Genomic DNA, 21,354 nt, shown 5'->3' on the forward strand with positions numbered 1-21,354 from the left:
GTGGAGATTGCAGGTATATTGGAAGATGTAGGAATCTTTTTAGTGTGTCGCCAGAATAAGAGCTCATGAATACATATGAGAACATCTAAAATCACCAACAAGTTTCAGTCAGTGATGTGGACAGCATGTGCAGTTATGTTTTAATCATAAAAAATATGAAATGGGCAAATAGTAAAAGAACTAAAAACAAATCAAACTGTTTCTTCCTTCCTGTGTTTGCTTCATTTGCTTGTTGTCCTAGTATGTCATGTTTCCATTGTGATTTAATCACCTTTTTGTTGCTTTTCCTTCCCAATTGTCATATTTTTTTCTCACAGAAACACACTTTAGCTAATCACCACACAAATCAAGCCCTCGGTGCGCCTGCTCGCTGCTGAAGTCAAAGTAAACTTTATTGGCATCTCCGCTACATACAGTTCAGTATATAGAGAGACGAAATGACGAGGCTCCAGTTACAGCAGTGCAAGTAAACAAACAATATAATTTTAAATTTATAATTTACAGTTTAATGATTTAAAGTCTCACACACAACATGTTGAGAGGGGAGGGGGGCGGCTGCTTCCAAAGAGCACATTTCATTCATAATGTTGTCAATCCAAGCCCATTATGTATTCATGATTTGAATCCTGGGTTGTGCGAAATCCCAGAAATAAACCCCAGACAAAGTGAATCTGTGAACTAAGGTGTAGGTCTATTAGATTATGTTGTGGTGATCCTCAAGTTGGGGTATGGGTGTTCATACTGGAGTGCAAAATTAAAACCAATGGAAGATGGACAAGAAAAGTTCAAAGCCATCAGGTCCTCAGTTTAGAAAAAAGAGAAAAGAGGAGGAGGAGAAACGAGCAAAAGATACAGGTAAGCAGATGTGTCATTGGATAATGGCAGGTCATCCTGAAACAATCAGAATCAGAATACTTTATTAATCCCTAAGAAAATTATGTGGGTTACAGCTGCTCCAAGAAGAAATGGTAAAAATAGTAACAGTAACAGACTAAACTCCAAACAATACATTATGTTACAGATTTTAATATTAATTAGTCATTGTCAATTGTTGATTTGTCCTGTTCTCATTGTATGACGAATTATGATGGCTGTCCCGTAGCCGTTTGCATACTATGCATACTCTCTCTTTTCATATATGTGTGTGTGTGCGCATGTTTCTCTGGTGAAACAGAGGGAGTGTTCGCCCAGTGCGCCAAACAGGCTAGGACCGCCACTGCACATCACCTTGTAGCCTATTTTAATCTCCTTTATAACAACTCTATGAAAAGCCTTCTGCTTTATTCTTAAAAGCATACAGCTTTATTGCACAGTTCTTTGTTACGTTTGGCTGTCTTTAAGATCATTGACACGATGCCTGGTTTAAATGAAATAAAGAAGCATCAAAAGCATCAACATCAATGGATAATCCTGACCTCTAGTTTCAGGATTTGTGAAAACTCAGAGCACATATTAAACATTTTTATTTTTTGCTTTCACTTCATGTACTGTCAGTGTTATTCAGTATTATGGGAATGCATATTAATGTTTACTTGTAGCAATAAGTAAATGAGTCCATAAAGTTGTCAAGTAGTGGTCGGGTGACCGCGGAGATTGGCTTTAAAAGTAAGATCCACCCACCTGTTCTTCGCTCAGACGTCGTTACTTTCGTGTCAGGAGCTCCGATACCTTCTGATCGTCAGCCTTCCTTCACCGTAGGTTCCGTAAGTGCTGTGTGTCTTTGCACTCTGCCATCCCGGTCGTGTTCCCGCTCCAATTCATAACATCGATTTCTGTCCGAATCCGCGGTCTGCGCTCTTGGTGTTACTAAATTAAACTGCGTGCATCTTCCAACCCATCGCCAGGTCTTTGCCGCGTTTGGGTCGAGTCAGCACGCAACACGGGCGCATCTATTTAGTAATCCGTGCTTCCCCGTACTGCCAAAAGCTTTTAAATGTTGTCGATGGCAATTTCTATACCTACTCTACAGCAAAAGATAAAACAAAAATAGAAAATAACACCTGATAGTAGGGGAAACAAGAGGAAGGAAGGATTGTTGCATTTGCATGTTGCATAAATTCAAAAATAGATCCAGACTTGACTGTGTCTAATTCCACTCACTCACAGGCATGGCTGCTCATCTCATCGTTCTTTTCCTCTTCAGTGTGCTAAAAGGTTGGTGACATGAATCATTTAAATACCTCATTTTTCAAAGGTTAATGTCAGCAGATGAAAAAGTGAATGACTGTTAGTTTTTTTTTTACATTATTTAATTTTATGCTTGACATTACTATAATTTATCAACATGTGCAAGATAAGTGTGCAAGATAAGTGAACAAAGAATGTATTAAGTAAACATAACCATCAAAACACGTTGTTCTTGTTGCAGGAGTTCACAGCATAACTATAGTCAGTAAAGTTTCAGTAAAAGCTGGAAAATCTATCTCCATCCCATGTCTCTATCACTACCAATACACAGACCATGTGAAGTACTTGTGTAAAGGATATTTTTGGACGTCCTGCAGACATGCAGTGAAAACAAATGAACCAGACCCTTCAGGAAAATATTTAATCTCCGATGACAAAAAACAGCAAATTTTCACTGTGACTGTAAACCATCTGACAAATCAAAACACTCATTACTGGTGTGTGGTGGAGATTAATAATGGACCAGATCATGGACAGTATTTTCAGCTTTTAGTTACCAATGGTAAGTGCCTATTTTTATACGCCAATTTTTTTCTGAAAAAATGAGGGTTTTCCTTGGAATATTTATTAACAGTGACTGAATGTGCTTTTATTTGTCATTTAAACCTAATGAGAATTGATATGAAGTCAGAATTACCAGTTATTTTCCCCCGATAATCTATTGTTTCCATTTTTGTATTCATTTTACCTGAAGGTACTCCCAGTCTCTATGTTGATCATCAGATGATTACAGGATATATTGGAGAAAACATAACCATCAGATGTCACCACAGTAACTCTGGAGAAATGAAGTGGTGCAGGCTGGACAGGAACTGTGTGACAGGATCACCTGGATCTATAGATGGAACAACAGTGACCGCTCATATGAGCGAACCAAATGTTTTCACAGTGACCATGAGTGGACTAAAGTCAGAGAACAGTGGCTGGTATTGGTGTGCTGAAGGGGACATTCAGATACCAGTATATTTAACTGTTACTGAGAACACTAGTAAGTACTGCAAGTGATTATAAATTCTACATGTATGTGAATTCCATCCATTGTAAATGTTAGTACTCTAAGAGATATTAAGATAGTCATTGTTACAGTACTCTACTGATGATGTTCTTTTTTGAATTATAGCCACTACCCCTACTACTATCAGTATTACTTCTCACGCTGTTGCTGGAAATGGAAAATTTACTACAATGGAGCAATGGAATAATTTTACAATTGTAGAAAATAAACAACACAGGTCAGATTATTGTTATTTTTTATATGCAGCATTTAGTAATACTGTACTTTTTAAGGGAATCTGTATAATGATTTTTTATTTTGTTATTTTTTTACTGACTAAATAAAGCTAATTATCTGTTTTCAAACTGCATGTTGCAGAGCTTCATCATTTCCCCCAAAGATCCTCATCATCCCTCTGAGTGTTTTGATCGTGATCGTAATTGTGGTGCTGTTCATCTGGTTTATACTCAGACACAGTAAGTCTCACTGAACTTTGATTTAGATTTGTGGAAAATGTACTAGGAAATCTTTAAAATGAAATGAATATTTAGGTTATTCTGCATCGTACACACAGTTAATAACAGCAGTTTTATTTTACTAGAACAGAGCAAAGCAGAATCATCAGCCACAGCAATGGTAAGTTATACTGACTGTTTTTCCCCCCTGTGGGCATGGTACATGATACTAAAAAAAATAGGAAAAGTACATCACAGGGCAAACTTTCATAATGACAGTTTACGGATGTTTTACTTGTGTTATGTTCTTCAATCCAGGTTGGAGAGGAAGTAACATACTCTGAAGTTAGAACCAAGAAAAAATGTTCACCCAAGGTAACCAACTGCAGTACTATGAAGACATTAAGTGTACAATTTTCAGTGAACATACTGGTTAATTTTTAATATGTTTGATAAAATGAATCCTCATACAATAAACTATTCTTGTGTGTTTTTTATGACTTGAACTATGTTTTGTACTTCAATGCAGGCTGGAGACAAAGTAACATACTCTGAAGTCAGACCCAAGAAAAAACGTTTACCCAAGGTAACCACCTACAGCAGTATCAAGCAATTAAATTTAAGAATTTTCAGTGAACATATCGGTCATCTGACAGTACATTGGATGTGTAATCTATTACAGATTCATTTCTAATATGTCTGAGAAAAATCAATCCTCATAGGGTAAACTGTTCTTGTGTGTTTTTATAACTTGAAAAATACAACGGCAGCTATCAGAAGTAATTAGATCTGTCATGGTCCTGGGTCATTTTGACCCAGTGTTCTTGGTTTTCCTGTGGTTTTGTATTTTGTTCTTTACGTTCATAGGATTGTTTGGTTTGGTATTTGGATTCCCCCTGTGTCCGTGCTTATATTGTGGTGTTTGTTCTGGTACCGTGTTCCCATCCTTTGTGTTCTGTATTCTCCTCATCCCCTCGTGTATTCCTTCTTGTTCTCTGCCTCTCTCTGTGCTCCTCTCTGTGTACTCTGTGTTGTGTTTAAGGTCCACATCTTGGTGTCAGTATTTTCAGTTTCGTGTCCTCCCCGCTCTGTCATAGGTAATTGTCCTCAGCTGTGTTCCCCGTGTGTTCCCACTTCCCTCATTACCTTCTGTGTATTTATGTCACAGTATCCCTTTGTTCCTTGTTGCGTTGTCCCTCTAGGTTGTGTGCATTCCCTCGTGTCTTCCCAGTGCCTCAGCTTTAGTTTCTCCCAGTATAGTTTTGTATGACTTCTTATGTTCCTATTAATGAAGACCTGCCTTTTGAGTTATCCCCGCGTGTCTTGAGCCGTGCATTTGGGTCCTCTCTCGCCTTCACACAGCCGCCGCATGACAAGATCATGAGTCACAAAGCTGTATTTTGCTTCTGATAAGTCAAACTTTTATCTCTTAATTTTTTTAAATACTGATATTTTGTCAACAACACTGACACCCTGCACTTACAAAAGTGAGAGTGCTACAGTAGCAGAAAAGTCTCCAGTCATGGAAATGTGGGGAAAAATCACCTGAGGTAACCCTAACATAGTACAAATACACGTTTATATTTAGGAATACAAGTAGGCTTCATATTTTTTTCTTAAAGCACAGCAGAAGTGTAAAGTGCTCAGTTTCTGAGTTCATTTGCTGAAAGTGACATGGAACTCGTGCACAGTTCTGTTGTTGAGAAACAGCGTAATAAAAGGGTAAATATTAAAAGACCTGAAACCAACCACACACCGTTTCTCACTTCCTTTGTTTCCTTTTAATTTGGTCACATTTTTCTTTCCTTTTGTCTTCGTAATTGTCACATTTGTTTCTGTTCCCCAACAGGCTGAAGGAAAAGAAACAGAAGTTACATACAGCGTATTAGCTAATCTCTACTGAAATGCTTTGACATTCAAACTTTTTTTGCAATCTTAACTTTCTCTGTACCTATGTTACTGGAGTCCTTGTGAGATAAATGGTGTAATGTGTTATGTGATGTCATCAACATGTTATGTAGTAAATATTTTCTTTGTCTTTTCAAATATTTTGTAAAAAAAAACCTATTCCTGCAAAGTTGTTGTCACGGGCTGGGTCTGTGACCAACATTCCTCTATGTTAAGTTCATCTTGTTATCTTAAAGCTCCTAAGTTGCTCAGTGTTTAGTCCTTTGTCTATTAGGTCCTTTTGTGTCATCACCCCTTGTGTTTTAGTCTCCCTTGTTGGTTCATGTTGTCAAGTTGGTATCATGTCTGCATCCCGTCATGTTTCCTGTTTATTTTGAAAATCTTGCTTCCCTGTTCTGTGTGCTCAGTTTACACTTCCCCTATGGTGTTATTATGGTCTGTTCTGTCAGCTGTTTGTTCGTGTGTTTCCACTTCCCCTAAACTCCCCTGTGTGTATTTTAGTCTGTGTGTGTTCTTTCAGTCTTCTGTGTTACCACCCATCTCGGCTTGTCAAGGTTTTTTCATGATTTTTTGTTCTGGGCATGTTCACGTTTCTAGTTCATGTTTTTTGATGTCATAGTTCCTCTCATGCCCCAGTGCAAAATCATGTTCATAGTTGTTCATAGTCTGCCCTAGTGTTCCCAGTTTAGGATTTAGTTTAGTTTTCACCATGTTGCCTTGTTTTGTTTCTTGTAATCAGCCGTAATAAAGGCTCGTTTTCTCTTTAACACTCAAGTCAAGTTCTTTGTCCCTTTGTGTCTGCTCTTGGGTCCGTTAAACTAACACAAGAAGCATAGACCTGTCTTTTTGCTCTAAGCATCAACATCAACCTTTGTATTTGTTGTACTTTGTTTATATAGCTTCTAAATGATGTAGATGCTTGGTTCTAACCTACAACAAATTATAAAATTGAAGTAACTAAAAATAAGACCACAAGTACTGTATGAGGAACTAGTAGCAAGGCACGTTTGAAGTGTTGGATATTGCATACATTTCAAAATAGAGCCAGTGGAGTGCACTCACAGGCATGGCTACTTATTGTTTTTCTTTTTCTCTTCAGTGTACTTGAAGGTCTGTCACAAGAGTTGTAAAATACCTCGTGTTTCAAAGGCTTCAAATCCAGTAATGTGAATGAAGAATTTTTGAAGTAAACATAATCATTAAAACACGTTACATACATTAAAAAAGTTATTTGTTCTTGTTACAGGGATTACAGCATAACTACAGTCAGCAAAGTTTCAGTAACAGCATAAAAATGTATCTCTGTCTCCATGATTCCCAATATATAAACTTGTACTTGTGTGACAGATGTCACTGGTACATATGCTATAATGCTGTAAAACAAACAAGTCATAAATTTCAGGAAAGTATTTGATTTTTAGTTTAAAAAAAATACAGCACATTATAATGTGCAGTTGAGATTTATGGGGGTTATGTTTAAAATAAACAAATGACCGTTTTTGAAGTGTCTTTATGACTCTGCCTATTTGTACCCATATTGTCATCAATCCAGTCCGTTTTAGTGACTTCAACTAAGTTTACAGAACTGTGATGTTATATTTCTTACAATTTCTGCTTTCCTCTTGGCTAGATCTCTCTTGAAAAACAAATTTTAAATGTCAATGACACTTTTTACCCAGATATAAAAGCCACTTTGACAAAAACTGATTGCAGCAGCTGATAGGAGCTTCAAAGCTGCCTGTGAAAGCAGCGCCGTGCGGAGAAAAAGGAGGTGTGGTGTTTGTGGTGAAAGACTCCTGGGTGTGGGAGGAAGATCATGAAGGATTGGCCAAAAGCTGACGGGCCAGGGGAGGTGTCCACTTCCCAGAAGTCCTTACTTTATTTAATTTATTATACTAAAAGTTTATCAGCTCCCTGGTATCTGTGTAGTTTAAACAGCAGCAATTTATGATCATTAAAATAACAAGAAGGCTAATTTATAGATAGAAGTACACAGCTAAAGCCAGACTCTCATTTTTGTGTGGTGTGACAGTATATTTTTCAGTGATTTTATGCACAGCTGAAGGGTCTACAGTGTTCACCATCCTCATAATTCTCCAAAAGCTGGAACCATTTCTACCTCCTGAAAGCTGAGAACTCAGGTTATCAGGTTTCAAGTGGAGTCACAGTCTGTCATATTTAACAAGTTTTCTTACCTTTTCATTAGTCTGTTTACCCACTGGTTTTTAGTTTATAGGGAAATGGGTTGTATAATTGTGCTTTCTCATAAAAACAAATGCTTATTTAGTTCTGATTATGTTCAACTTTATTTTTTATTATGATACAGAGAAAACAGATCTTCACATAGAAAGACCTGTCGATGGAGATGGCAAATGGAGGTCGCAGGGGTAGGAGGAGGAGGGAAGAAGGGGGTAGATGGAGGGTAGAGGGAGGTGCATGGAGGATACGGCTGGAGATGTGAATAGTAATGAAATGGAGAACGGAGAACCTCCTACAGTTGTCCAGACTCAGCAGCCTCTTCCACTCTCATCTCACCAGAACCTTTGTTACTCCTGAAAAACCAGCTCCAGCAGCCTGTCTTCTTCTTCTTCTTTCCTTTCTCTTTTTCTTCTACTTTGTCATTTATCTTTTCTACTTTTTCTTCTTTCTCTACACTTTCCTGGTCTTGTTTTGGTTTTTCCTCTTTCTTGCTTGACTTCCTCTTGAAAAACCAGAATCCTTTTTTGTTTTGCTTTTCTTGCGCCTGCAACTCATCGTTTTTCATCTCCAGTGTGTTTTTTTTCTTTGAGGTTTTCATTGTCTGCTTGAATCTTCTCAAAATCTTCCTGCAGTTTGTTAAACTTTTCATCCTCTTCTTTGCCCTTTTGTTCAAGCTCCTCTTGTTTCTGCTTTTTCTGATCCTCCTGGATTTCACTGTTTCTGCTTTGCAGTTCTTTGTGAATCCTCTCAAGTTCTTCATATTTTTGCAGGCGTTGGATCTTCTCCTGAAGCATTTCTGTGCTCTTGTCCTGGACTTCTTTATGCTTCTGCTCAAGCTCTGTATATTTGCCTTCTACTTTTTTCTTCTCTTCCTCAATTTCTCTATTTTTGTCCTCCAACAATGCCTGCTTCTGTTCCAGGTCTTGACATTTCTCCTTCAAATTTTGGACTTCTTCCAAATGTTTCTCCCTTAGAATTTGCTGGTACTCATTTTCTGCTTCAATTCTTGAGTATGCGTCTGACAGCTTTTCCTTCAACTCATCCGCGTCTAGCTGCTTCCCTTCTTCTAGGATTTTGTTTTCTTGTTCCAGCTTTTCATTTCTTTTCTCCAGTTGCTTGTATTTGGACTCCATTTCTTCTCTAAGAGCTACAAGCCCATCCTTATGGCATAAATTCCTCCTCTCTGCCAGAACAGAAGACTGTTTAGGCGACTTTTCAGTTGGTACTTGCTCTCTCATAGATGAAGGTTTTCCCTCCTGCAGTTCTCAAAAGCTTTTCTGAGACCATTGTATTCACCGGGGGGACCGTACTGTCCAGCGCAGTGAGGAGGAGGTCCTCTGAATCTCGGTTGATAGTTGTTTTGAGACACGGCAAAACAAACCAACGCAGTAGACTGATGTTCTTTTTTTGTTAAAGACGAATCGAAAATCTTTATAGAGACAACTTCAAAACTTGTTTAAATGTTTTCAGAAATGTGGCGATGTGAACGTCTAACCGGCAAAAAACCACTAAAGATGATACCGAACACTAGTTACTTCACAGACTCCACTTCACTGTAACAAACATTAAAACATTCTATATGCAAATTAGGTTGAGACGGCTCATGTCTATCACGTGACATCAAATCTGATTTAAAACAAAATTTATTTATGAATGTATTTATTTTGCCATTTTCAATAAAGTTTTAATCTCTCATTCTTCTACATATTTAGGATCCTTTTTACCGAGTGTTTACATAAGGTGTCCAAGGCCGATATTTCAGAGAAAATGTGAATAATGTTTTTATTATAATAGCGGTAGTAATAGCAAAGCACCTAAACAGTGCCCTTTGTGTGTTTGCTTTTTCTTCTGTTGTGGCAAAAATAGCAGTGCAGGGACAGTAAACATATTACATTAAATGCTGGCATTCAGTTAAAACCCAGACATGAATGAAAAAGATAGACAAAGATTAAATGCAGAAAATATATTTATGACGGATATACAATATAATTGGACTCCGAAAGCAGAAACAGTTTGCATCTCTGATTTCAAAGTTTTAAAGTGATTTTTACCCTTTTGTCAGTTTTTCAAGCAGAACATCATAAACAGCACCCACAGAACGCATTTTTGATTTTGGCGTGAAACCTGGAAACATATTAAACGTTACTAAGTCTGGCATTTCTAATGAACCAAACTGTATCCAAATAGGTTGGAAAGTCAACGGCTTATGATGACATTTAATTTAATGTAGATATTTTCCTCCATATGGCGGCTCGCTGACGCATTGTTACAGCACACAGCAGCAACGAGTGGGGCATGAACATGTTTATGTAGGCCTATTTGTGCTGTGTAGAAATAATGTCAGATTAATAGTGACAAACAGGAACTAAAATATCACTGCAAACCTTCCGAGTGAACTTTTTGTGCTCTATTCATTCAATATTTTGCTGTATGTATTTATATTTTACAGTATTTCTGTCTTTTTTTTTTATTTTATTTTTTTTTTAAAATACACAGCCTGCAGGCTGCTTCTTTTCTTTCTCGCATCATCCGTCATATTAGTGTGCTGAGAGTATTTCCTGGTTTGTGTTTGCTTAAAACTAAATAGCAGCACTTCAAATGTAGTTCCTCTTACTCTATGGTCTGTAACGTAGACACTAAAGCTGATCCGCAGGAGTGTCTTACTAAAGAGGATGGTTCTTTGGATAAAGGGGGGGGGGGGAGAGCAAGCAGGCCAGTAACCAGGACACAGGGATGATGTAGGTCTGATCAGAAACTGATTATTCCCAGGCCAGGGAGCACAAATAAAAAAAATTAAAAAAAACCTCTTAAAAAGTGTACTCAATAAAATGTTATCAATATACTAAAATCCCCCAGGAATAAACCCAATTCTACAAAAATACAATTTTCTACATGCACTAAAATCCATATCCCACAACCCCAGATAAATGTTCAATATTGGTCCACCAGCAGGCCAGAAATTCCTTCTCCAGAGCGGGGTCCACGCCAGCCTCGTCCCAGACAGACAAGGAGGAGCCTCCTGTCCCCCTCTCGTCCCTTCACTGGGCCCATCACATCCCAGTCCAGCTCGCATTCTACACTGGAGTCCGTCGTGGGATGCCGCCACGGTACCCCTCGCGTCAGCACCCCGTAAATAAACAGATAAGAGCCAGAAAATTCGTCCCGGAAGCGGCCCTGGCTTATAGTAATGTTGACCCTTTATCAACACGGCTGCACCCGGTGAACAACAGTGGACACACTACTCACAAATGCAGGCAGAGGTATACCTGCTGCGAAACACACGCGTTGTCTCCTACTGTCGCCGTTCCTGCTGTCGGAACTGGGTCGCTACGTCACGCTGACTGGTCCGTCTCCAGATGAAGAGCCGCACCCCAACGATCAGACAGCAGGTCGCTCTTTTTCACCAGGCCTTCTTGTGTTCATTTCCTGTCTGAGGCCTCCCTCCTCCAGTGCTCAGCTAGCTTTCTTTTAATAGGTCTTTAGACAGCTGATAGGCCACCTCTGGACACACCCCTGTCTCAGCAGGTGATCCCTATCAGCTAATTTGTCCCATGCCCAGCCAGTCCACAGTGGATTAAAACAATGTCAAATACCACACTAAAAACATGCAATACAAACAGAATAAAATCATGCAAAAAAAACAGAAAACAAAACTACACACAAACACTAAAATCCGAATAAAACCAATATAAAAGATAGACTTTTATATTTTTTGTAGACTGGGTGTAAAGCCAAGCATCTACAACATATACAAGTGTTTATTTTTTGTTTTTGTTTTTGTTTTTATTCACCTATGTTGTACACATAAATTCAGATAATGAAAATAGACAACATGGACAAAAGTACTGGGCCAACAACACATTACACCTACAGGAGCAGCACAGCCATGGAAAACCATGTCATGAAGCTCCAGAAGGCACAGTTTTTATGCTCATGTTAATACCAGCGATGTTTCAGGGCTCTGCAGTGACTGGGTCAGCAGAGCATTGGCAACGTTTATGCAGTATATGCTTCAGAACTCGGTGAACCTCTTCTATAGATTTACATGGTTTACCACTTCATGGCTGAGACACTCTATTTCCTAAAATGCTTCCACATTACAATAATACTACTTACAGGTGATTGTGGAATATCTAAAACTATCTAAGAGTACACAGTCTAACAGTCTGCAAAGCTTCTTTATTACAAGAATGAAAACATGTGTCAATGATCTTGAAAAAGAAGAAACAAAAACAGCTCAATGCTTCTCTGAATAAATTTGCAGCTATGCAGAAATGAACTTGTTTACAAAACAGTTAAAAGGGTTAAGGTTAACAGTTACTACATAACAAGTAAATGAAAAAAGATAACACAGCAGCAAATACAAATACTCCAGTAATAAAAGGTACAGATAAAAGAGATACAACTCCAAGAAAAGTTTTAATATTAAAACATTTCAGCTAATGTGCTGTATGTAACTTCTGTGGCTTCTCTGTCACCCTGTTGGAGAACAGAAGCAAATGATAATTAGAGAGAAAAGGCAAAATGTGACCAAATTCAAAGTGAAACATGTCATATCAGGACAACAAGTAAAATGATTTGAAATCAAGGAAACACAGGGAGTGAGATACAGTGTGTGTTTGGTTTCAGGTCATTTAATATTTACCCTTTCCGTACACTTTTTCTTAACAACTGAACTGTACATGATTTCCACATCACTTTCAGCAAATGAACTCTGGAAGAGAAGAAATATAGAAATTGGACTATTTACATTTCTGCTGTGCTTTAAGAAAAAATACATTAAACTCTACGTATATTCTCAAGTGTAAATGTGCAGTTCTAGTATGTTAGGGTAACCTACATTTACAAATCTGGTGGGTACTTCTCTACTATTCTAGTACTCTCACTAGTCTAAGTGCCAGGTATCAGTGTTATTGATAAAATACCAGTATTTAAATGAAAGAGAAGAGGTAGAGGTTTGAATCTTCAGAAGCAAAATACAGCTTTGTGACTCATGATCTAATTTCTTCTGATAGCTGTTTTATTTTGCAAGTTATAAAAAATACAAGAACAGTTTCCCATATAAGGATTCAATTTTCTCAGACATATTAGAAATGAATCTATAATAGATTATATATCCAATGTACTCTCAGATGACCGGTATGTTCACTGAAAATTCTCAGATTTGAATTGCTTGATACTGCTGTACTTGGTTACCTTGGGTGAACGTCTTTTCTTGGGTCTGACTTCAGAGTATGTTACTTCATCTCCAGTCTGCATTGAAGAACAAAACACAGTTCAAACATCTGCCAAACTGTAATTATGAAACTGTTTCACTTTCTCTATTCTTTTAGTATCATGTACGATGCCCACATAGAAGTAAATCAGTACAACTTACCATTGCTGTGGCTGATGATTCTGCTTTGTTCTGCTCTAATAAAACAAAATGACTGTTACTGACTCTTTGTAACAACGCACAATAACTTAAATGTTGAATTATTTCTAAAGATTTGCAAATAAATTTGAAATGGATTTTATTCAAATTTCTAATAGACTTACTGTGTCTCATTAAAAAGCAGATGAAAAGCATCACAATTACAATCAAGGTCAACACACTCAGAGGGATGATGAGGATCATTGGGTCAAATGAAGATCTACAACATGCAGTTTATAAACAGAATTTAGTTCAATAAGTAATAATAGCATCTGTAAAAATGTTTGTAGAATCTTTCTTACACAAAACATTTTACCACTAAATACTGCATAAAAATATAAAGAAACGAAGAAAAAAATATCTGACCTGTGTTCTTTATTTTCTTCTACTGTAGAAATGTTCCATTGTTCCATTGTAGTAATTGTTCCATTTCCAGTAACAGTATGATTAGTACTACTGCCAGTAGCAGTAGTAGGGGTAGAGGCTATATTTCAACAAAGAACATCATCAGTAGTGTACTGTAACGATTATTATGCTAATACCTCTTACAGTCCTAACACTTAGAATATGTAGAATTCATGAAAATGTTTTTACATTTATTATTACCTGCAGTAGTAGTAGTAGTAATTGGTTTCTCTGTAACATTTAAATATACTGGTATCTGAATGTCCCCTTCAGCACACAAATACCAGCCACTGTCGTTTGACCTTAGTCCACTCATGGTCACTGTGAAAACATTTTGTTCTCTCATGTAAGTCGTCACTGTTGTTCTATCTGTGGATCCAGATGATCCTGTCACACAGTTCCTGTCCAGCCTGCACCACTTCATTGCTCCAGAGTTACTGTGGTGACATCTGATGGTTATGTTTTCTCCAATATATCCTGTAATCCTCTGATGATCGACATAGACACTGGGGGTACCTTCAGGTAAAACAAATAAAAAATGAACAGATTTTAAAAAGTGCTCAATAAAAAATTCATTGGTATTTCAGACTTCATATCTAATGAATGAATGACAAATAAGAGCACATTCAGTCTTTCTGAAAAACCTACATGTTGTTTATTTTTCTGAAGGAAATAATAAACTATTTGAAATGTGCATGAAAATAGGCACTTACCACTGATAACTGACAGCTGAAAATACTTTTTATAATCTGGTCCATTATTAATCTCCACCACACACCAGTAATCAGTGTTTTTATCTGTCAGCTCGTTTATAGTAACGGTGAAAATGTTCTGCTTTTTTTCATCAGAGATTAAATATTTTCCTGAAGGGTCTGCTTCATTTGTTTTCACTGCATATCTGCAGGAGTCCCATGTCTGTCCTTCACACAAGTACTTCACATGGTTTTGGTATTTGGACCCATATAGACATGGGATGGAGATAGATTTTCCAGCTTCCACTGATACTTTACTGACTGTAGTTATGCTGTGAACTCCTGCAACAAGAGCGAATAAAGTATTTGAATGCTTCTGTTTACTTAAAACATTCTTCGTTCACTTGTCTCTTGTACATGTAGACACTTTAAAGTATTATAAAGTACAAAAGTGAATAATACAAAATGTATCAATAGTCATTAATTTAATAATCTGCTGATATTCACCTTTGAAACATGAGGTATTTAAATGACTCCTGTGACTGACCTTTGAGCACATTGAAGAGGAGAAGAACGATGAGATGAGCAGCCATGCCTGTGAGTGAGAAGAATTAAAACACATGAACCACAGTCAAGTCTGGATCTATTTTTGAATTAATGCAACGTGCAAATGCAACACTTCAAACTTGCCTTCCTCCTAGTTCCTCTATTGTAAACTGTATTTTTTTTCTGCTGTAGATGAGATATAAAAATTATCATCCACAATATTCAAAATCTTTATGGACTCCCATAAACTCACATTTACTAACAATAATATGCATTCTCATAATATAATAACACTGATTAACATTGACAGTGCAGGAATTGGGAGTAGTATATAAACAAAAATGTTTAATATGTGCTATGAGTTGTCACAAAATCTGAAAATAGAGGTTAGGATAATCCTTTGATGCTGATGCTTACAGTTTATTGGGGATAATCGAGATTATATTATTTATGTTATGTTATTACCTCTTCCTGACTGAGAAAATATAATTTACAGAAAGATTAAACAGTGTCAGCCTGATCTCACTTGCAACACAGACCTTTAATCAGCAATGCTTTGTCTCGCATGTTAACTCTCTGAATGACCTTAAGTGTCAGTTTCAGAGGGCTTCACAGCACTCAGCAGTTTACAGAGACATATTTACTTCTTGAGTATAATATTTCACACTGTAATTTATTAATCTTTTAGTACCATGCTCACAAGGAAATAATTCAGTGCAATAAACAGAGTGCAGCCCTGTGGGGTTTTTTTTTTACTGTGACTGATCAAAATGTCCATGAAAATGGCCTCGAAATTATTGTTATAAAACTTCTTATTTATCTTAAACAGGTAACGCTGTGTTAAGATGTCAAAAAATACCAAACAACCAAATACTTTAATACACAAAATCTTTATTTGAAATCGATAAAAGTTGCTCTCTCTCTTACTTGGTTATGTTATATTCCTGAACATTTTTAACACACCGAGAGGCCATTAATGACTGGTTTGGCTGTGTTTTTGGCTTTTTAAAAAAAAAGAAACAAAGAAATGTTTATTTCTGTTAAAGCTGTAAAGGATTTTCCCTCATTTGCATCTTTTAAGGCTGCCTTGCACCTGGAGAAAGCATGCCCTTTGTCACGGTCCTGGGTCGGTTCGACCCAGCATTTTGGGTTTCTTATGCTTTGGTTTATTTTTTGCATTATGGATCATTTCTTATCCTCTGGTGGTGCTGTTTTGATTGTAATTGTGTTCTGTTCCTTTGCCGATGATGAGTATTTCTGGTTTGGGTTTTGTTAGCTTGCCCTCATGTTTAGTTTAGGTGGCCTGTGGTTGGTCTTCTCTCTCTGTCCGTGATGTTATTGTGCTTGCTTATGAGTCTGCATCTGTGTCTCTGTCTGTCGTGTGCTTCCTGTTTTATTCTGAAGGTCCCCGTCTCATGTGAGTGTGTTCAGTTTACGTTTCCCCTGTCCCGTCAGCTCTGATTTCTCCCAGGTGTGTTCCCCTCCTGTCTCTCATCCCTTGATTACTGCCATGTGTATATAAGCCCTGTGTTTCCTTTGTTCTCTGTCGCGTCGTTAACGTCTGTTCACCCTCACATCCTCTGTGTGCTCTGTTTGCCAGCCTGCCTATCTGTCTAGTTATTCTGTACTCCCAGTTTAGTTAGTGTTTTTCTGTTCTGCTTCATCCCAGCAATAAAGCTGTGTATTTTGAGTTTCTTCCGCCTCCTCGAGTCCTGCGTTTTGGGTCCTTCCTCTCTGCCTGCCTGCACACAGCCGAGCCATGACAGAACGACGCGACCAGTACACGGACCCAGCGGACTCACGGTGGAAGCGCAGCTCCCGTTTTGACGGGACCCGGCTAGCGCTTGGAGGGCCTCCGTGCTGCCATTCCTCGCTAGCAGCCTACACTTCGGCCCGCTCATCTGCTTCCTCCCCTTGGACGCCCCGGTCTCGCAGAAAACGCTCCAGCCGGTCCCGGGAGGATTACTACGAGCCCGCAAGCAACCAGCTTACGCCGGCTCAGGCATTCTATAAGATGTTAGGGATTATTATCGTGCCACCCGACTCACCCAGCGTTTCAACATCACAGCAGGAGCAGCCTCAGCCGAGTCATCCCTCGTCGCATTCTGCCAGCGCTGCTCCCTCTTCTACGAGTAAGCGGCGAACGCGCCGCCAGCACTCACCGCTCCAGCAGGAGCCTGGGACTCTTTTCGAACAACCGCCTAAGGTGAGTGACAAAGTCTCGCTACATTCGCCTTCTGTGTCAAGGGATAAACACACTGTTTCCCCCAAGGCCGCTAACGCCGGCTTCATGAACTCTGGGACTCGTGTTTCTCCTGTTGGGGAAAATGAAAGTAATCATTTTGAGAGCGATCGTTTTCCCGTTGAGTCAAAAGACTGTGCGTCTGATGCTCCTTCGGACCCAGGAGTCAAGACTGGAAGTGTTTATCCTGGGGCTATGGCTGTTCAGTTAGCCGCCCGGCCCGAAGCCCAGTCGCCACCTCCACCACATTCAGCCTCATTACCCATAGCACAGTCACAACCACAGCTAGACTTACTACAAACCTTATTACAATCCATAACCAAGTCAGTAGCTCAGTTGGCAGAAGAGTCACTAGCCTTATCATCAGGTCAGTCTCCAGTGTCCTCATTACCTGTTGTTCAACCATCTTCTCCACCGCTAGTTTCATCCTCTCCTCACCCGATACTTCAGCCTGTAGCAGCCCAGTCCCCTGTAGCTCAGTCATTCTCTCAATCACCAGTTCCACCTTTACCACAACCACCACTACAACCTGTTCTCCAGTCTGTTCAGTCGAGTTCAGTGCACTCTCTTGTATTGCCAGCACCTCAGCCATTAGCACTGCCCGCTCCTCAGCCACCATCTCCACCCACTCAGTTTCAGGAGGAGGATAGCCCCACACCGACTTTTGCTGCTCCTCAAGACCTGGCTAAATCAGAGACTTTTACTCTTTCCGGGGCCTCCCCAGAGGTTAAATATCAGCATTCAGTTAACTCTGGCCCCCTGGACATAAAGAAGCCAGCTGAGTACTGCAAGCGGCCGTCACTGCCTGAGCAGAATCAATGCTCTGTGCAGCTGCAGTCTGCTGTGTGTTTGCCAGAGGCCCGTGTGCCTGCTGGTTCTGTCTTGTCCCTGCCAGAGGCCCGTGTGCCTGCTGGTCCTGTCCTGTCCCTGCCAGAGGCCCGTGTGCCTGCTGGTCCTGTCCTGTCCCTGCCAGAGGCCCGTGTGCCTGCTGGTCCTGTTCCGTGTTTGCCAGGGGCCCCGGTGCCCACTGGTTCTGAGACTGTTTTGGCTGGGGGGCCCGAGGAGCCCGTCCAGCCTTCAGCTTCGTCAGCTGGGGGGCCCGAGGAGGCCGTCCAGCCTTCAGCTTCGTCAGCTGGGGGGCCCGAGGAGGCCGTCCAGCCTTCAGCTTCGTCAGCTGGGGGCCCGAGGAGCCCGTCCAGCCTTCAGCTTCGTCAGCTGGAGGGCCCGAGGAGCCCGTCCAGCCTTCAGCTTCGTCAGCTGGAGGTTCAGAAGAACCTAGCCAGCCTCCTGCCTCGTCAGCTGGAGGGCCCGAGGAGTCCGTCCAGCCGCCAGCTGCCGCCTCATCACCCTCGCCAGCTGCCGCCTCATCACCCTCGCCAGCTGCCGCCTCATCACCCTCGCCAGCTGCCGCGCCAGCGTCATCACCCTCGCCAGCTGCCGCGCCAGCGTCATCACCCTCGCCAGCTGCCGCGCCAGCGTCATCACCCTCGCCAGCTGCCGCGCCAGCGTCATCACCCTCGCCAGCTGCCGCGCCAGCGTCATCACCCTCGCCAGCTGCCGCGCCAGCCTCATCCACGCCGCCTGCAGCGCCAGCCTCATCCACGCCGCCTGCAGCGCCAGCCTCATCCACGCCGCCTGCAGCGCCAGCCTCATCCACGCCGCCTGCAGCAGCCTCCTCATCTGCTTCAGTGCCGCCGGCAGCAGCAGCCACATCGGCGTCACCTGCTGCAGCGCCTCCGTCTCCGGCTTCCACGCCGCCACCATCTGCCGTCTCAGAGTCTTCATCCTCGCCAGCTGCAGCCTCCTCATCGGCTGCATCACCCACGCCATCGCCTGGTCCAGCCTCTGCTTCAGCTTCAGCTTCAGCCCCGCCTGGTCCAGCCTCAGTCTTCAGCCCCGCCTGGTCCAGCTGCAGCCTCGTCCTCGCCTGCAGCGCCACCATCTCCGGCTTCCACGCCGTCGCCTGCAGCGCCACCATCTCCGGCTTCCACGCCGTCGCCTGCAGCGCCACCATCTCCGGCTTCCACGCCGTCGCCTGCAGCGCCACCATCTCCGGCTTCCACGCCGTCGCCTGCAGCGCCACCATCTCCGGCTTCCACGCCGTCGCCTGCAGCGCCATTCTCGTCTGGTCCAGCCTCCGAGCCTCCAGCTTCGCCTGGCCCAGATTCAGCATCAGCTCCAGCGTCGCCTGCAGCAGCACCAGCACCAGCTTCGGCTTCAGCTTCCCCTGTCCGTCCTGCTCGTCCTGTCCGTCCTGCTCGTCCTGTCCGGCCGCTTTCTAGGCCAATGACTGGACGTCCTTGCCGTCGTGGACGGCCCCCTTCCGGGCCGATGGTTGGGCGTCGCCGCCACTGCCTTCCGCGTGGCCGGCCTCCAGACTGCCTTCGTTTGCCTCGCCGCCGTTGCCGCCAGCACGGTCGGCCCCCAGAACTGTTTCTACACAGTTGCCGTCCATACGGTCGGCCCCCAGAACTGTGTCCCCGCCACTGGCTACTGCATGGCCGGCCTCCGGACCTGCCCCGCTGCCGCTGCCTTTCACACGGTCGGCCTCCGGAACTGAACTGGTTTGGCCTCCTGTGCGGTCGGCCTCCGGGTCGGCCCCCTGAACTGTTTGTTAGGTCTGTGTTTCTTGACCGTCTGGGTTTTTGGTTTGTGTTTGGACTCTGTCCCTCCGTCCTGGACCCCCGCCGCCCGCCCTGGTTGGGTTGTTTTCTGTTTTTTTGGCCAGTTTTTGTGTTTCTGTGGGGCTGTCTGGAGCCAGCCCTTGAGGGGGGGGTACTGTCACGGTCCTGGGTCGGTTCGACCCAGCATTTTGGGTTTCTTATGCTTTGGTTTATTTTTGCATTATGGATCATTTCTTATCCTCTGGTGGTGCTGTTTTGATTGTAATTGTGTTCTGTTCCTTTGCCGATGATGAGTATTTCTGGTTTGGGTTTTGTTAGCTTGCCCTCATGTTTAGTTTAGGTGGCCTGTGGTTGGTCTTCTCTCTCTGTCCGTGATGTTATTGTGCTTGCTTATGAGTCTGCATCTGTGTCTCTGTCTGTCGTGTGCTTCCTGTTTTATTCTGAAGGTCCCCGTCTCATGTGAGTGTGTTCAGTTTACGTTTCCCCTGTCCCGTCAGCTCTGATTTCTCCCAGGTGTGTTCCCCTCCTGTCTCTCATCCCTTGATTACTGCCATGTGTATATAAGCCCTGTGTTTCCTTTGTTCTCTGTCGCGTCGTTAACGTCTGTTCACCCTCACATCCTCTGTGTGCTCTGTTTGCCAGCCTGCCTATCTGTCTAGTTATTCTGTACTCCCAGTTTAGTTAGTGTTTTTCTGTTCTGCTTCATCCCAGCAATAAAGCTGTGTATTTTGAGTTTCTTCCGCCTCCTCGAGTCCTGCGTTTTGGGTCCTTCCTCTCTGCCTGCCTGCACACAGCCGAGCCATGACACCCTTTCAGTATTTAATTATATTTGCATTAACATTTCAATTAAAAGCTACTTATTTTGATGAACTGGTGTTAATTATATTTTTGTAGACTTTGAAGATCGCATTGAATGAGTGGCCCAACAAAATGTCAACACAGTCTTGTCTAATAAGAACTTTTATGTTTAATCTAAAGATATGCTAATATTTAAAGATTTACAGACCCAGAATTCATTTTTCATGATTTAATAATCTGTAAAAACAGACAAAAACAAAAAACAAGAGCTTCCTTCAAATAACTAAAAAGAAATCACAGTATAAACAATATGAACACAGAATAAAAACTCTGCAGATCTGGCTCTAAATAACTTCCTGGATTGCCATGTGGGCTCCTCATGATGTCATCCTGACTCATTTGAGTGTCTTTATCTCTCATGAGAGATACACATACTTGCCCAGTGCTCCCACCCCTTCTGGCCCACACACATCTTTCTTTAATACTATTTGTACGTGATGTTTACTTTGTATTTTTCTTTTCTAGGCTGAAACAGACAGAATACCAGGACTGACATATAATTGGTTATTATTATTTTTATATTGATTTTTCACAAGGGGTCCACCTTACACTGATTCAAAATGTGGAGTTAAATGTGCTGCTACTCTTTAGAATATTTCATTATAAAGTAGTGATCTGACCAGCGGAAAAACCAACATTTCCATCCAGCACATGCGGTGAAAATGTATACAAAGAAGAAACACTTCAGTGTGTGAGAAACAGTGTTGATGAAGCATGTACTCTTTGTGTGGTTTGCTGAACTACAATAACCACAGAGCTGTATACCACATCCTCATCAGCACATTTAGCAACTTACCTCTGAGCAGAGGTGGAAAAAGTACCGACATTCGG

At 41.6% G+C, this 21,354-nt stretch overlaps 1 protein-coding gene across 1 annotated transcript; it reads left to right on the forward strand.

Annotated features, from left to right (window-relative positions):
- Positions 1-1,548: 1,548 nt before the first annotated feature.
- Positions 1,549-6,311, forward strand: LOC100692907 (polymeric immunoglobulin receptor-like). Its single transcript, XM_025897390.1, has 10 exons — positions 1,549-1,703; positions 2,107-2,154; positions 2,369-2,689; positions 2,882-3,175; positions 3,308-3,419; positions 3,560-3,657; positions 3,780-3,817; positions 3,955-4,011; positions 4,166-4,222; positions 5,486-6,311. The coding sequence occupies exons 2-10, from the start codon at positions 2,109-2,111 to the stop codon at positions 5,537-5,539; spliced, it is 1,077 nt and encodes a 358-aa protein (XP_025753175.1). The 5' UTR covers positions 1,549-1,703; positions 2,107-2,108; the 3' UTR covers positions 5,540-6,311.
- Positions 6,312-21,354: the final 15,043 nt, after the last annotated feature.

This window comes from Oreochromis niloticus, linkage group LG13, assembly GCF_001858045.2.
Source record: "Oreochromis niloticus isolate F11D_XX linkage group LG13, O_niloticus_UMD_NMBU, whole genome shotgun sequence".
NCBI classification, from domain to species: Eukaryota; Metazoa; Chordata; class Actinopteri; order Cichliformes; family Cichlidae; genus Oreochromis; species Oreochromis niloticus.

What these genes read in the sequence shown, in the direction of transcription:
- LOC100692907 (XM_025897390.1), top strand. Translation starts at nt 2,109, where the DNA reads ATGGCTGCTCATCTCATCGTTCTTTTCCTCTTCAGTGTGCTAAAAG. An exon ending in TCAGCTTTTAGTTACCAATG is followed by an intron (nt 2,690 to 2,881) that starts GTAAGTGCCTAT and finishes TTTTACCTGAAG; the next exon opens with GTACTCCCAGTCTCTATGTT. An exon ending in AGAAAAAATGTTCACCCAAG is followed by an intron (nt 4,012 to 4,165) that starts GTAACCAACTGC and finishes ACTTCAATGCAG; the next exon opens with GCTGGAGACAAAGTAACATA.